Genomic DNA, 12,109 nt, shown 5'->3' on the forward strand with positions numbered 1-12,109 from the left:
ACAGCTTTTGAAGGAGTACCTCCAAAAGCCCACTACTAACATGCACGGTGAAAGAAGTGCTGTAAAACTGCAGAGAGTAAAGGTTTGGCAATTCCCTTCCAAGGCTGATACCTTGTGCTGGCAGCCTCATGGTGCTGTCCACCCTCAGCTCAGGAGGGCCATGTGTGAAGCAGAGAAGTCCATTTTGGTGTTGGTAGCACTTCTGAGGTGAGGGAGGGCTGGGGAGGGACTGTTTAGAAGGGCACGCAGTGACAGGACGAGGGGCAATGGTTTGAAACTGGAGCAGGGGAGATTTAGGTTGGACATTAGGAGGAAGCTCTTCACAATAAGACATATTGGAACAGGTTGCCCAGGGTTGTGGTTGAGGCTCCATCCCTGGAGACATTCACGATGAGACTTGATGTGGCTGGGGGCAGCCTGCTCTAGCTGGATGTGTCCCTGTTGACTGCAGGGGGGGTGGACGAGATGACCTTTGAGGCTCCCTTCCAACCTGGTGCAATCTGTGACTCTGTGATTTGCAGAAGCACTGAATTTGAGGGGGAAAAAAAGCAGATTAACAAGGAGGTCAAGAGGCCATCAACTTCATAACCCCCTCTGAAAGCAGGCACTGGCTGATGGGTGCAGGCTGGTGCCCTCATCTCGCTTCTCTGCAGGCTGCAGCATTGTGGTGGCTGCTGTGGGACTCACCTGCACTAGAAACCTCACCACCTGCTCCAGCTCCCTCTGCTGTGTTCACAGTCAGGGGAAAGAAAAGGGCCTGATGACGGTTTTGACCCACTTTGGAGAAGCTGAGCCAGCTGTGGTCAGGAGAATCCTGCACATCTGGGGTGCATTTCTGGCTGCTTTGTGATTGACGGTAGCAGGGAAAACGACAGCAGGAGAAAACTGCCTTCGGATGGAAAACCTCAGGTGATGAATAAATAAAAACATCTCTTTTCTCTCTCTTTTTTGTTTTGTTTTGTTCCTTCTGCTTGATCAGCAGCCCCAGGGCAGATGAGTCACCTGCCGTGCCTGTCCCCCAGCCTGGAGCCCGGGGAGCTGCCATCCCCCAGGATGGTGGGGAGGAAGCGCGGGCGGCCCCCGCTCCAGCCGCCGCCCATCAAAGTGGCTGTCCACAACCTCTACTCAGCTCCAGCAGGTGCTCTGCCAGTCGTGAAGATCCCCAAAAAGAGAGGGAGAAAACCTGGGCACAAGGTACATCTGTGATCTCCACCTCCTGCGGGGTCTAACACATTTTCTCCTAGGACTGCAGGTGAAACACAGGAAGGGAGGCAAAGCTGGGCAAGCGTGGGGCAGAGCAATGTAGGAGACCTCCAGGTGTGGTCTCCAGAGCAGGCAGAGGGGGGCAGAATTACCTCTCTCTGGGGCCCTCAACTCAAGAAAGATGTCGAGTTGCTCAAATGTGTCCAGAGAAGGGCAAGAAAGCTGGGGAGGGGTCTGGAGCACAGCCCTGTGAGGGGAGGCTGAGGGAGCTGGAGGTGTTTAGCCTGGAGAGGAGGAGACTCAGGAGAGACCTTATTGCTCTCTACAACTACCTGAAGGGAGGTTGTAGCCAGGTGGGGGTTGGTCTCTTCTCCCAGGCAACCACCACCAGAACAAGAGGACACAGTCTCAAGCTGTGCAGGGGGATGATTAGGCATGGTCTTAGAAGGAAGTTCTTCACAGAGTGATTGGCCATTGGAATGTGCTGCCCAGGGAGGTGGTGTGGTTGACATCCCTGGAGGTGTTTAAGAAAAGCCTGGATGAGGCACTTAGTGCCACGCTCTGGTTGATTAGTTAGGGCTGGGTGATTGGTTGGACTTGCTGATCTTGGAGGTCTCTTCCAACCTGGCTGATTCTGTGATTCCTGATCTGCTGACTACTCTTTTTTATTTAATCTGAGATGATTTTCTTTCTTGTTGAGTGATGACAAGTAGCAAGACATCCTTTTCTAACCAATGACTTGAGTTTCTGGAGCTGACACTCATCAGCTGTAGCATCCGTGGCATCTGGCCTGGCACTGCTGATTTGCTCTGTGGGATCCATATGCAGAGTGACATGTGCTGTGAGGCACCTTGGCATGCTGAAGTGACTCCCTCTCCCTCAAAACCTCTGCCCCAGAGAGAGTCAAAGGCTTCTTTCTTCTTTTTTTTTGATGGGGAGCTCTGGCTTGATTTTAATGATCTGGCTAATTGTATGGCTTTCAGACACCGTGGGAGGCAGTTTCAGAACCAACTCCTTGCCCAAGTGGCAGACAACCAAATTCTTTATAGCAACCAGAGAGCTGAATTATTACAGAGCAGATGGAAAAATGCTTCTGAATTTTGTAGCAAACTAGGAATTTACAGCTTAGATTGAAATTTATGTTGACCAAGATGTGAAGAGCAGACATTTTTTAATCACATGCTCTTCATAGCCAGGTGACCTCTTGCCTGTGCTCATTGATATTAAAGAGAATCTCTGGGTCCTTCTGAACTGGCATCTCATTATGCTTCACCACCAAGCAATGACCTTTTATTTCCTCATGATCCTGTCTATTGTTTTTGCAGCTTTGATGATAAAATTTCATCAACTGTTTTTCCTAGGCCTGCTTCCTACCTAATGCAGAGCTGTTTGCCAGAAACTGCTGCATTTTCCCTCGATACAATATTCTTTCTGACTGCCTCCGTGTCTAGTAAAAAGCCTGTTCTGGCAGCCAGGAGGGAGGTTAGGAGATGGATTGGTTTGATTTCTCTGGCTGTAAGTGCAGGGCAGCCCTGAAGGGCTGTCTAGAAAGTTACAGGGAAGGCTTTGTGAGAGTACTGGGGGGATTCTCTGTGTCAGAGGGCATTGGAGTGACATGCACAGGGCAGTACCACAGCAAAGAGCACCACATCCTTCCCACAGGGCAATCAATTGATGGCCCCAGCCAAGCAGCCTGAGGGCACTTTGTCTCCTGTGCTGCTGCACCAGGTTCTGCCTCTGGAGGTGGCACCAGCCCAGGGCAAGTGGTTGGCCAGGACCTTGTAAGTTCCTGGCAGACAGGGTGGGTAGGTGAGCATTGCCCTGTGCAGGACAACGTGTGGAGTGACAATTTCCATGAGAGGGAACAGGTTCTCCTGCTGCCTTAGAAGGTGTTTAAAAGCCACAGGGATGTGGTGCTGAAGGATATGGTTGAGCACCAGACTCAGTAGAGTTCAACAATGGTTGGACTTGATGATCTTAAAGGTCTTTTTCAACTGAAACAGTTCTATGATTCTAAGTCCCTCTTAATGATGACAAATAATCAGCCAGGATTTGGACACAGTGGGACCAAGACTGCACAGACAACCTTACAGTGCCCAGGTTATTCACCCATTCTGTGCCCCAGCCCTGGATTTCAAAGTTGCAATCATTCTGTTAAGGTCACCTGCCTCACGGACTGCAAAACACTTAGGGGATGTAGGAGGCTGCCTGCAGATTCCCCTACATCATTTGCTGTGTGAAAGAAAAGTATTGCATGACACAAGAAGAAAAAGCAAGAAAGACCTTGAACTGTGTTTTGCCTTTGCCAGCACAGTGCTGAACCCCTCTCTGCCCTGGTGCCTGATCTGAGCCCTGACTTGCCTCATTCTGAGCCTCCTATCCTGCAGGCAAGTGCACAGAGAGCTCAAGGTGTAGCCAAGAGCCCCAAACTATGTACTTGGGAGCTCTATGCTTCCCTAGTGTGGGTTTGCTTTAATGGCAGCTTTCTGCCCACCCATCAGGAGCCCAGACTGCAAGATCACACTCACCCAAGCACTCATCTTGGTGCACAGCTGCAGGGGCTGGAGGTGTTTTACTCTCAAAAGCAAAAGCTCTCATGGCCAAGAAGTTCCTCTGTGCTCCTGGCTGGAAGGGCACAGGCCCCTGTGGTTGGGCTGAACTTTCCTATTATGTGTTTTGTTAGGACAAGGAACAACCAACACAGGAGAACGAGGAGCCATAGAGATGACTTGGACCTATGATCCAAGTGGTTTAAGGAAAGGACAGGGAAAGTTTGCATCATGGTTCATCTTACTTCTTTCCTGTGTATTTTATTATATAAGCTGGCAGAGAACTTGTTCAGAAGGAGAGAAAAAAAGCTGTCTGGGAAATGTTCTTCCCTGTCTTTCATGTTTTTTGGTGTGGGATCACAGAAATACCAGCTAGATGAATCCCGACTGCTCTGAAGGGCTGTGTGGATTGTACACAGAAGCTCTAGGACCCAACAGGGTCCTTCTTGTCCTTGGCACAGTCAGACAAGCCTGCAGCTGGCATCAATGGCACCAAAGCCCACGCTCCCTGCATCTAATGCACTGTGACTTTGGTGAAGCAGCACACTTATTTCCTGCACTAAATCCCTGACCAGCTTTCTCTGATCTCTTTTCCACGGTAGAAGGTCCACAAGAGTGGGAGGGTTGGTTGTACATTAGTTTGAATGCAACCATTGCCCTTTTATGTCTCATGCTGTGCATATTAAAACTTCTGACATCTGATACTCAAGAGCTGAGCTCCTTACCACAAGGATTCCCCAGAGTGCTCTGACAGATTTTGTCTGTCTCCTTTTCTCTTTCTTCTTCTCCACTTCTTTTCACTTCCATGTGTATGTGCTCTCTACTGCCAAGCTCTCAATCAGTCAGCTGGTTGCTTGGGTAGGCTTTTGGATAGAGAAAAATCAGTCCAAGGCAAGACATCTTTATATTAAATACTTTGAGATTTACACTTAGAGATATCCAGGGGCTGCTCAAGGTTTCTGTGGCCAGGAGGTGTTTAAGCTGTGTTTGCTAGTGTGTAGCCTCTGTAACCAGGAGGGTTTTGATCTAATGAAGGCAACAATTCTATGATTCTGTAATTCTAAATCTATCAGCCAGCCAGCTGTGTGCTGGACTCTGCTTCCCCCACCACTTCCCTTCATAATGGAGGGAAAGGCAAGAGTGATCCCTTTGGGTCCTTTGGAATTATGAGGACCTGATCACCACCTGACTGGTGAGACATTGCCAGGTGCCAGCAACACAAGGGCAGGGTGGTACTGCACCCTAAATTCCCATCATCACTTCTCCAGGCTGGGCTGCAGCTCACAAAGACTGCTGAGTGCAACAGTGCAGCAGTTTGTATTTACTGCCTGATACTAGCACTCTGCAGACCACAGGCTGAGCTTATTTACATGGGTGTCAGCCCAAAGTAGACTCTTGGTGCTGCTGGATTTATACAAGATCTACACCCCTGTAAGCAGGAGCAGAATCTGGCCCTAAATTATGATGTAGTTAAAGGCCTGGTGTTTTCTGAGTTGCAGAGAATTGTTTACACCCACATGAAATGGGTTGTAAAATGCCATTGCACTGATTTGGTAGAGTGTTAGACCCAATTTGCTCAGGTGTAAATAACTACCCAGTGGGTGGCATAATATTTGCATCCTGTAGCTTAAAGCATTGCTGTCTGCTGCAAATCAGTCAGGCTTCAGGCTCCAGTATCCTCCTGGGAGCAGAATGGATGCTCCTGGCCGGGAGAAAGTGATGCAATAGCAGATTGCTAATGAACAGGAGTTCATGGGGTGTGACATACATGGAATAAAATTGGAATATCTTGTGTATACTTTCATTACCCAACTGGTTATTTGTTTTTTTGCAGCTGAAGTCTCGTGTCCTGATGACTCCCTTAGCAATCTCTCCACCCAGAAGCACACCAGAGCCAGATGTTAGCTCAATCCCCCAGGATGCAGCTACGATCCCCACCTCGACCACCCCGCAGGCTCTCACAGGTACCCAGCCTCAAGTCCTCCTTGGCCAAGGTGTGATGAGGAGCCATGTGCCTTCCAGAGCAGGCAGAGCTCATGGAAGTGGGGGTGTTTGCAGATGGGACTGGCAACTAGTGACAAAGAACAGCCACGTGCCAAGTTCAGGGGAGATGGCAGATCTTGAAATGCAGAGACAAGCATCCTGTGAACTGCACCACTTCATACCCAGTGCTCACCCCAGCAGCTGTCTTACAGTGACCAAGCTAAACCCCAGGGGGGACATGAAGCATCTGTTACAGCTGTGGGGAGAGGGCAGAGAGAAGGCTGGCTGTAGTCAGGGTTATGAGCACATGGACCCCAGTGCCTTAGCACAGCAGCAGGTTTGGCCATTCCTGACTGCAGGCAGGGAAAACACAGCCTCCTTCTTCTTCATTCCTCCCCTTTGCTTATATTACCAGAAGTAACACAGGTTGATGCTTTGAAACCAATGTAAATGAGAAGAAAATCAACAAGACAGCTGATTTACCCTGAGATTTCAGCAGAGAAATGGATTAGATAATGTTAGAATCTAAACACAACACATAAATCCCATTACTTCTTAGCTGGGATGCACAGAGGAGAAGTTTTCCATCTGCTCTGCTAGCAGACTGATACTAAATGTAGTGACAATGACAGTAATAATATATTTTATTCCCATTTATGCCTTCACATGTGAAGACTGCAAAGTGCTTGGCAAACATCAGCTGAGTGGTGTTTCACAGCGCTGCCCTGGGAGGTGTGCCCTCCGCTGCTTTCAGAGGGAGACAGGCTGGCACAGCCCGCAGCCTCACCCGGTCTTTGGGGGGGAGGCAGAGGCTCCTTGGGCCATTCCGGGTTCGGTCTTGCAGTGCCCCTCACCTCTGTCTGCCTGTCTCTGTCCCAGCAGCATCTTTTCTCCCAGCACCTTCCCAGCGGTGCATGCAGGCTCCCAGCAGAAGAGGGTTTGCAGGAGGTGGGTGGGGGCAGGTTGAAGCCAACCTAACTGCACTGAGAGGACTATAGAGGTTCCCACTCTCCACCCAGAAACCCAGGGCATTGCCTACAAGCTGCAGAGTCCCTTTCCCCCCCGCTCCCCCCGGCTAGCCCCAGGCAAAACCAGTGGCTTCTCATGGCAGCAGCCACATCCTGCGGATTCGGTGGGGTTTGGCGTGGTGGTGAGCCAGGAAGCATTGCAGCCTGACAGCCCCCTGCAAGCCAGGCACGCTGCTGCCGCTGCCTTCCAGAGCGTTATCCCTGTGTTTGTTTGCACCTGGGAGGTGTAAAGTGCTGTGTAATGATGAGTGTGATTGCTGTTATCCTCCTGCTCACCCAGGAGACGCTGCCTGAGCCCCTTCTGCTGCTCAGGGAGAGATGGGGGAGCAGAGTGCAGAGTGACAGTGGCACTAGATTTTCATTAGGGTGATGCAAACTGTAAATTATTTCCAACTTTACACAGCTGTCATTATGTCCTCCACTTTGCTTGATTTTCCTGGTGGCTTTTTTTTCTTGTGTGTGTGTCACATATCTGATTTCTGTCAGAGGATAATGTTATATTGTCTGAAAGATGACAGCTCAAGCACACTCAGCCAGCTATTATAATATGTCTCACTTTAGCCTGACTTTAGGCTGTGTCTTAGTCGCCCTTAGTTACCACAGCGCTAACTCTGCTTCCTCTAAGATGCAATTAGCCTTAGCCAAGCTGAAAATCAGTTCAACTAGCAAGAGAGCACTGATTTATTTATTTATTTATTTAGGCTCTTGCTGGCAGGGCTGATGGCATGGAGAGAAACTGCCTCTGGAGGCAATGGTACCAGGGGCATGGTTTGGCACCAGACTCGGTAGTTAAAGAATGGTTGGACTTGAGGATCTTAAAGGTCTTTTCCAACCAAAACAGTCCTCTGTTTAGGAAGAAGTTCTTCCTCATGAGGGTGGTGAGAGACTGGCACAGGTTGCCCAGGGAGGTGGTGGAAGCCTCATCCCTGGAGGTTTTTAAGGCCAGGCTGGATGTGGCTCTGAGCAACTTGATCTAGTGTGAGGTATCCCTGCCCATGGCAGGGGGCTTGGAACTATGGTCCTTGAGGTCCCTTCCAACCCTAACAATTCTTTGATCCTGTGATTCCATATGCAAAAAGGCATTGGGCTCTCCACAGGAGCATCCCTCCTGTGCAGCACAGTCTGGTGGTTGTGGTCCCACATGAGGATTTAGCACCCTGCCTACAGTTTCCCTCGAGGTGATGCAGTTTGCAGAGTGCTGAGCTGGACATGGATGGTTAGGAAGATCCATCCCAAAGGCCAGAGCCTCTGCCATCACACAGAGCAGCACAACCCTCCAGAAATTACAGCTGCATTAAAGTCAGAAGCATCAAGGAGCCAAAGACTCTCAAAACTCAGAGCACCTCTCAATGAACCAATCTGAAAACACACAGAGAAAAAGCCCAAACTGAAACACAGCTCAGGCTGTAAGGCCAGCTCTGACAGCCACCATCCTGCACTCCCTGGGCATTTTTTTCCGGTCACCAGCTGCACAGACAAGGAGCAGGAGCTTCTTTACTTATCCTCACCTGTGACACTCAGCAAGGTCTCATCTCAGCTGGCCTTACTTGGACCATGGGTGATCAGGGCAAAGAAGCCAGGTTGTGCCATGGCAAATGGCAGCAGAATGGAAGAGTTTGTGAAATAAGGAGGAGGCTGAGGGGAGACCTTGCTCTCCACAGCTCCCTGAAAGGAAGTTGGAGTGTGGTGGGTTGGTCTCTTCTTCCAAGGAACCAGTGATAGGACAAGAGGAAATGGCCTCAAGCTGCACCAGGGGAGGTTTAGGTTGGAGCTTAGGAAAACTGTCTCTGCAGAAAGAGTGGTCAGGCATTGGCACAGGCTGCCCAGGGAGGTGCTGGAGCCCCCATCCCTGGAGGTGTCAAAAGGAATGTGTAGACATGGCACTTGGGGACATGGCTTAGTGGGCATGGTGGTGTTGGGTTGATGGCTGGACTTGATGATCATGGAGACCTTTCCCAGCCTTACTGATTCTATGAGTCCACGCTGTCTAAAACTAACCTTTGCTAGGATGCTCTCAGGGACCGTTTGTGACAACCTGGCTGGCATTTTGTCCCTGCAGTCTGCATTTATGTCAACAAGGAAGCCAACCTGGGGCCATACCTCGACAGGAAAAAAGTGCAGCAGCTCCCAGAGCACTTTGGGCCAGAGAGGCCATCGGCAGCCCTGCAGCAGGCTGTGCAAGCCTGCATCAACTGCGCGCTCCAGCAGAAGGAGGTCTTCTCGCTCATCAAGCAGGGCTATGGAGGGGAGATGGTCTCAGGTAAAGCAGTTTTTGCAAGGAGCTGGTGGTTCCTTGGGGAGTGCTTGAAAGCTTAACCTGTGTGGTGGGTTGAAATTGCAAACCCCCATCCCCCCAAAAATTAAATTTGCCTGACCAACTCAGTTGGGAAGCAACTGGGAAGCAACTGGGAAGCTAGAGCTGCAGGCACAGTACAATCCAGGCATATGGAATGCAGTGAATATGTACAGAATAGACAATCTTTGTGACCTGTAAACAACACAGGGCTTTGGCTTTTGTCTCTCCATTATCTCTTGAAACCTTTGGTCTTGCTGGAGTCAGCTTAAAGCTTGTCACTGGCAGGTCACTTTCTTTCCCCTTCCTTAGCCCAGGGTATCAGAATTGCCTCCTTGCAGGTCACACAGCACAGCTTTCAGGTGGATTCATGTATCAGAAACCCTTGCACTGCTGGCCATGCCACTTCCAAGGAGAAGGTGATCTGGGTCCCTCAGCTTAAGGAGTTCTGTGCTTTGGGTGGGGAAATGATGTGAAAACAAACACTCGTGTGAAATCTTGTCCACTCCTTTCATTCTTCCTCTGGTACTGAATTTCTCCTGCTTGTTCCCCAGTTTCAGCTTCTTTCGAGGGGAAGCAGCACCTCCTGAGCCTGCTGGCAGTGAACAGCATCGGCTACGTCCTGCGCTTCCTGAAGAAGCTGTGCCGCAGCCTCCTGTGCGACAACCTCTTCAGCAACCAACCCTTCCAGCAGCACAGCACTGGGCTGGAAAGCCCACAGCTGTATGAGGACAGGATGGAGGCAGGTAGGCTGCTTGACCAGCTTGGGATCAAGGTGGAATGGGCTAAAGGAATTACTGTGTTTGGTTTGTGGTCCTGTACTCCGTATGCTAGAGAACTGCAGGACTCTGAGGGACCCCTCCAGAGGGGTGCAGTGTGCTGATGTGAAGCATTTCTGCCAGTGGTTATAGAGGAGGCTTTCAGGTGAGAGCCACTGTGCTGAGGAGCCCCCAGTAGATGTTTTGTATCTCTCTGTTTCTTTCATTTCTTTTCCTAAGGACACAAAGCTCACCTGATCTCATTGCCCTTGTTTAATTCCAGTGCTCTGCTGACCTCTGATCTGGTGTACCAGATTTGGTGAACCCAGCCTGTCCATGGGCCTGGGGGTGGCTGGTGGGGGGAGCTCAGCAGCTTCAGCAGCTAACCCACTGCATTGCTGGGGGCCTTGGGATGCAGGCAGGAGAGCAAGGGGCTGGTTTCTGTGCAGTGAGGTAGTGTCTGGGAAAATCCACCTACCAGATTCCTGCTTGGCCCCAGAGCGCACACAAAGGACAGATGGATGAGTTACCTCTGTCATATAAAGCCCTTGACATGGGGAATTTTGGAGAGGGGAAAAGCTGTCCCTTCCCCAGGGCAGCTCATGCCCAGTTCAGGAGTTGTCTGTCTGTGGCTGTGTCGCAGAGGAACTTGAGTGATGGCCTTGAACCTTTCCTGCTGCTCCCAGCCAGAGCCAGGGAGGTACAAAATATTCCTGTCCATCGCGGGTTCATCATCTCCAGTAGAATAACTCCAGTTAGAGGCAGTAGGGCTTGAGCCACTCATGTCTGTGTTTCATGCTGCATTGCCAGGATCTCCTCTCACCTCCTGGGGAGCCAGCAGTGCTCTGCAGCAAGGTCAGCACAGGGGGGACTCAGCTGCACAGAACAGAGATGAGGTTCCCCTGCAGTGGCAATGATAAGGAGGACAGCAGGAAACCCTCCTGCAGGCAGGTCTGTGAGGGCACTTGTCGGGCTGGAGCTGGCATGGCAGGAGCAGGGCCATAATAAAGCACCACAGGAAGCCATGCAGAGCAGCCACATCTTTCATTGTTTCTGTTCTCCAGCTTGTAATCGAGATGTTCTTGCTTTTAAAAGCCTGTGCTTACCAGCCCCTGTGTACCAATGAATCTAACACAGGTATTGACTTTGGTGTAGTTACTCTTGATTTATGCTGGCAGAAGGGAGAGGAGAAGCCAGCATCGTGTCCAGTCATATTAATCCACTTACACCATCCAGGAGTCCCCTTTTGACCTTGCCCCAGAGCACAAACCCCACAGCCATCACTCACCCCTGCTCACAGCAAGCTGCCAGATGCTAATGGCTGTGCACAGGCCAGGTGGGATTTGTTGATATTTGCTTGTATCACTTTCTGGACATGTAGAACACCATTGTAAGTACTCACTCACTGGGCTGTGCCCAGCACCAGCCTCTGCAATGGGTTTTGTTGGCTGTGTGCTACTCTCCCTGCCCCTGAGCCCCTCAGCCTGCTCTGCCTGCTCTGCCAATGCCTCTTGCACCAGCACCCAGCAGCCCTGCATGTGGGGTGAGGGTCCCTCTTCAGCCCTCTCCCAACACCAGTGGCTTCACCACCTTGTCATGGCACATCTGGAGACACTCCTCATGGCTCTTTCTCAGCTGTGAGGGGAGTTTCTGGCTCAGGAAAAGGGGAACGGGCATGGGATAGTTCCCAGAACTTCATGTGGGAAGTGCCCAGCTTCAGGTCTGCATTACAGCAAACACTGAGATGTTACCTGGCCTCACAGCATATGGGTCCAAAGCATCTCTGCACTTGCACCCCAGAACTTTCCACGAGGCTGGTAGTGCAATTTGAACTCAAATGATGGTGTCAGTCTTTTCTTGTGGGTGCCTGGTCTCTTCTCCCTAGTTAAAAGTGATAGGATGAGAGACAGTAGCTTCAAGTTGCACCAGAGGAGCTTTAGGCTGGATATTGAAAGAAACTTCTCGATTGAAAGGCTTCTGAAAGGATTCTCAAACACTGGAAGAGGCTCCCCGGGGAGGTGGCTGAGTCCCCATCCCTGGAGGTGTTTCAAAGAAGCAGAGATGTGGTGCTGAGGGGGATGGTTTAGCACCAGCCTTGGTGGTTAGATAATGGTTGGTCTCAGTGATCTTAAAGGTCTTCCTCCAGCTGAAACATTTCCTGTCTACAAGCTCTTGAAAAGTTGGTTGGGGAAGTGCTACAGCAAGGACTGTAAGAGTGTGACTAGAAGGCAAAGCACTGGGCTGGAGCTGGGTTTTGGCAGAGACTTCCCTGATTGTGTGGGCAAGTCCCCCTTT

General features: G+C 50.6%; 1 protein-coding gene across 1 annotated transcript in view; it reads left to right on the plus strand.

Annotated features, from left to right (window-relative positions):
- Window positions 1-1,109: 1,109 nt before the first annotated feature.
- Window positions 1,110-12,109, plus strand: part of SCML4 (Scm polycomb group protein like 4) — a 32,028-nt gene continuing 21,028 nt past the window's right edge. The window contains exons 1-4 of the mRNA XM_009896426.2: window positions 1,110-1,194; window positions 5,587-5,716; window positions 8,823-9,023; window positions 9,611-9,802. Coding sequence (XP_009894728.2) covers window positions 5,605-5,716; window positions 8,823-9,023; window positions 9,611-9,802 — 505 coding nt within the window. The 5' untranslated portion in view covers window positions 1,110-1,194; window positions 5,587-5,604. The remainder of the gene's footprint in view (window positions 1,195-5,586; window positions 5,717-8,822; window positions 9,024-9,610; window positions 9,803-12,109) is intronic.

Source organism: Dryobates pubescens, chromosome 28, assembly GCF_014839835.1.
Source record: "Dryobates pubescens isolate bDryPub1 chromosome 28, bDryPub1.pri, whole genome shotgun sequence".
Lineage (NCBI taxonomy): Eukaryota > Metazoa > Chordata > Aves > Piciformes > Picidae > Dryobates > Dryobates pubescens.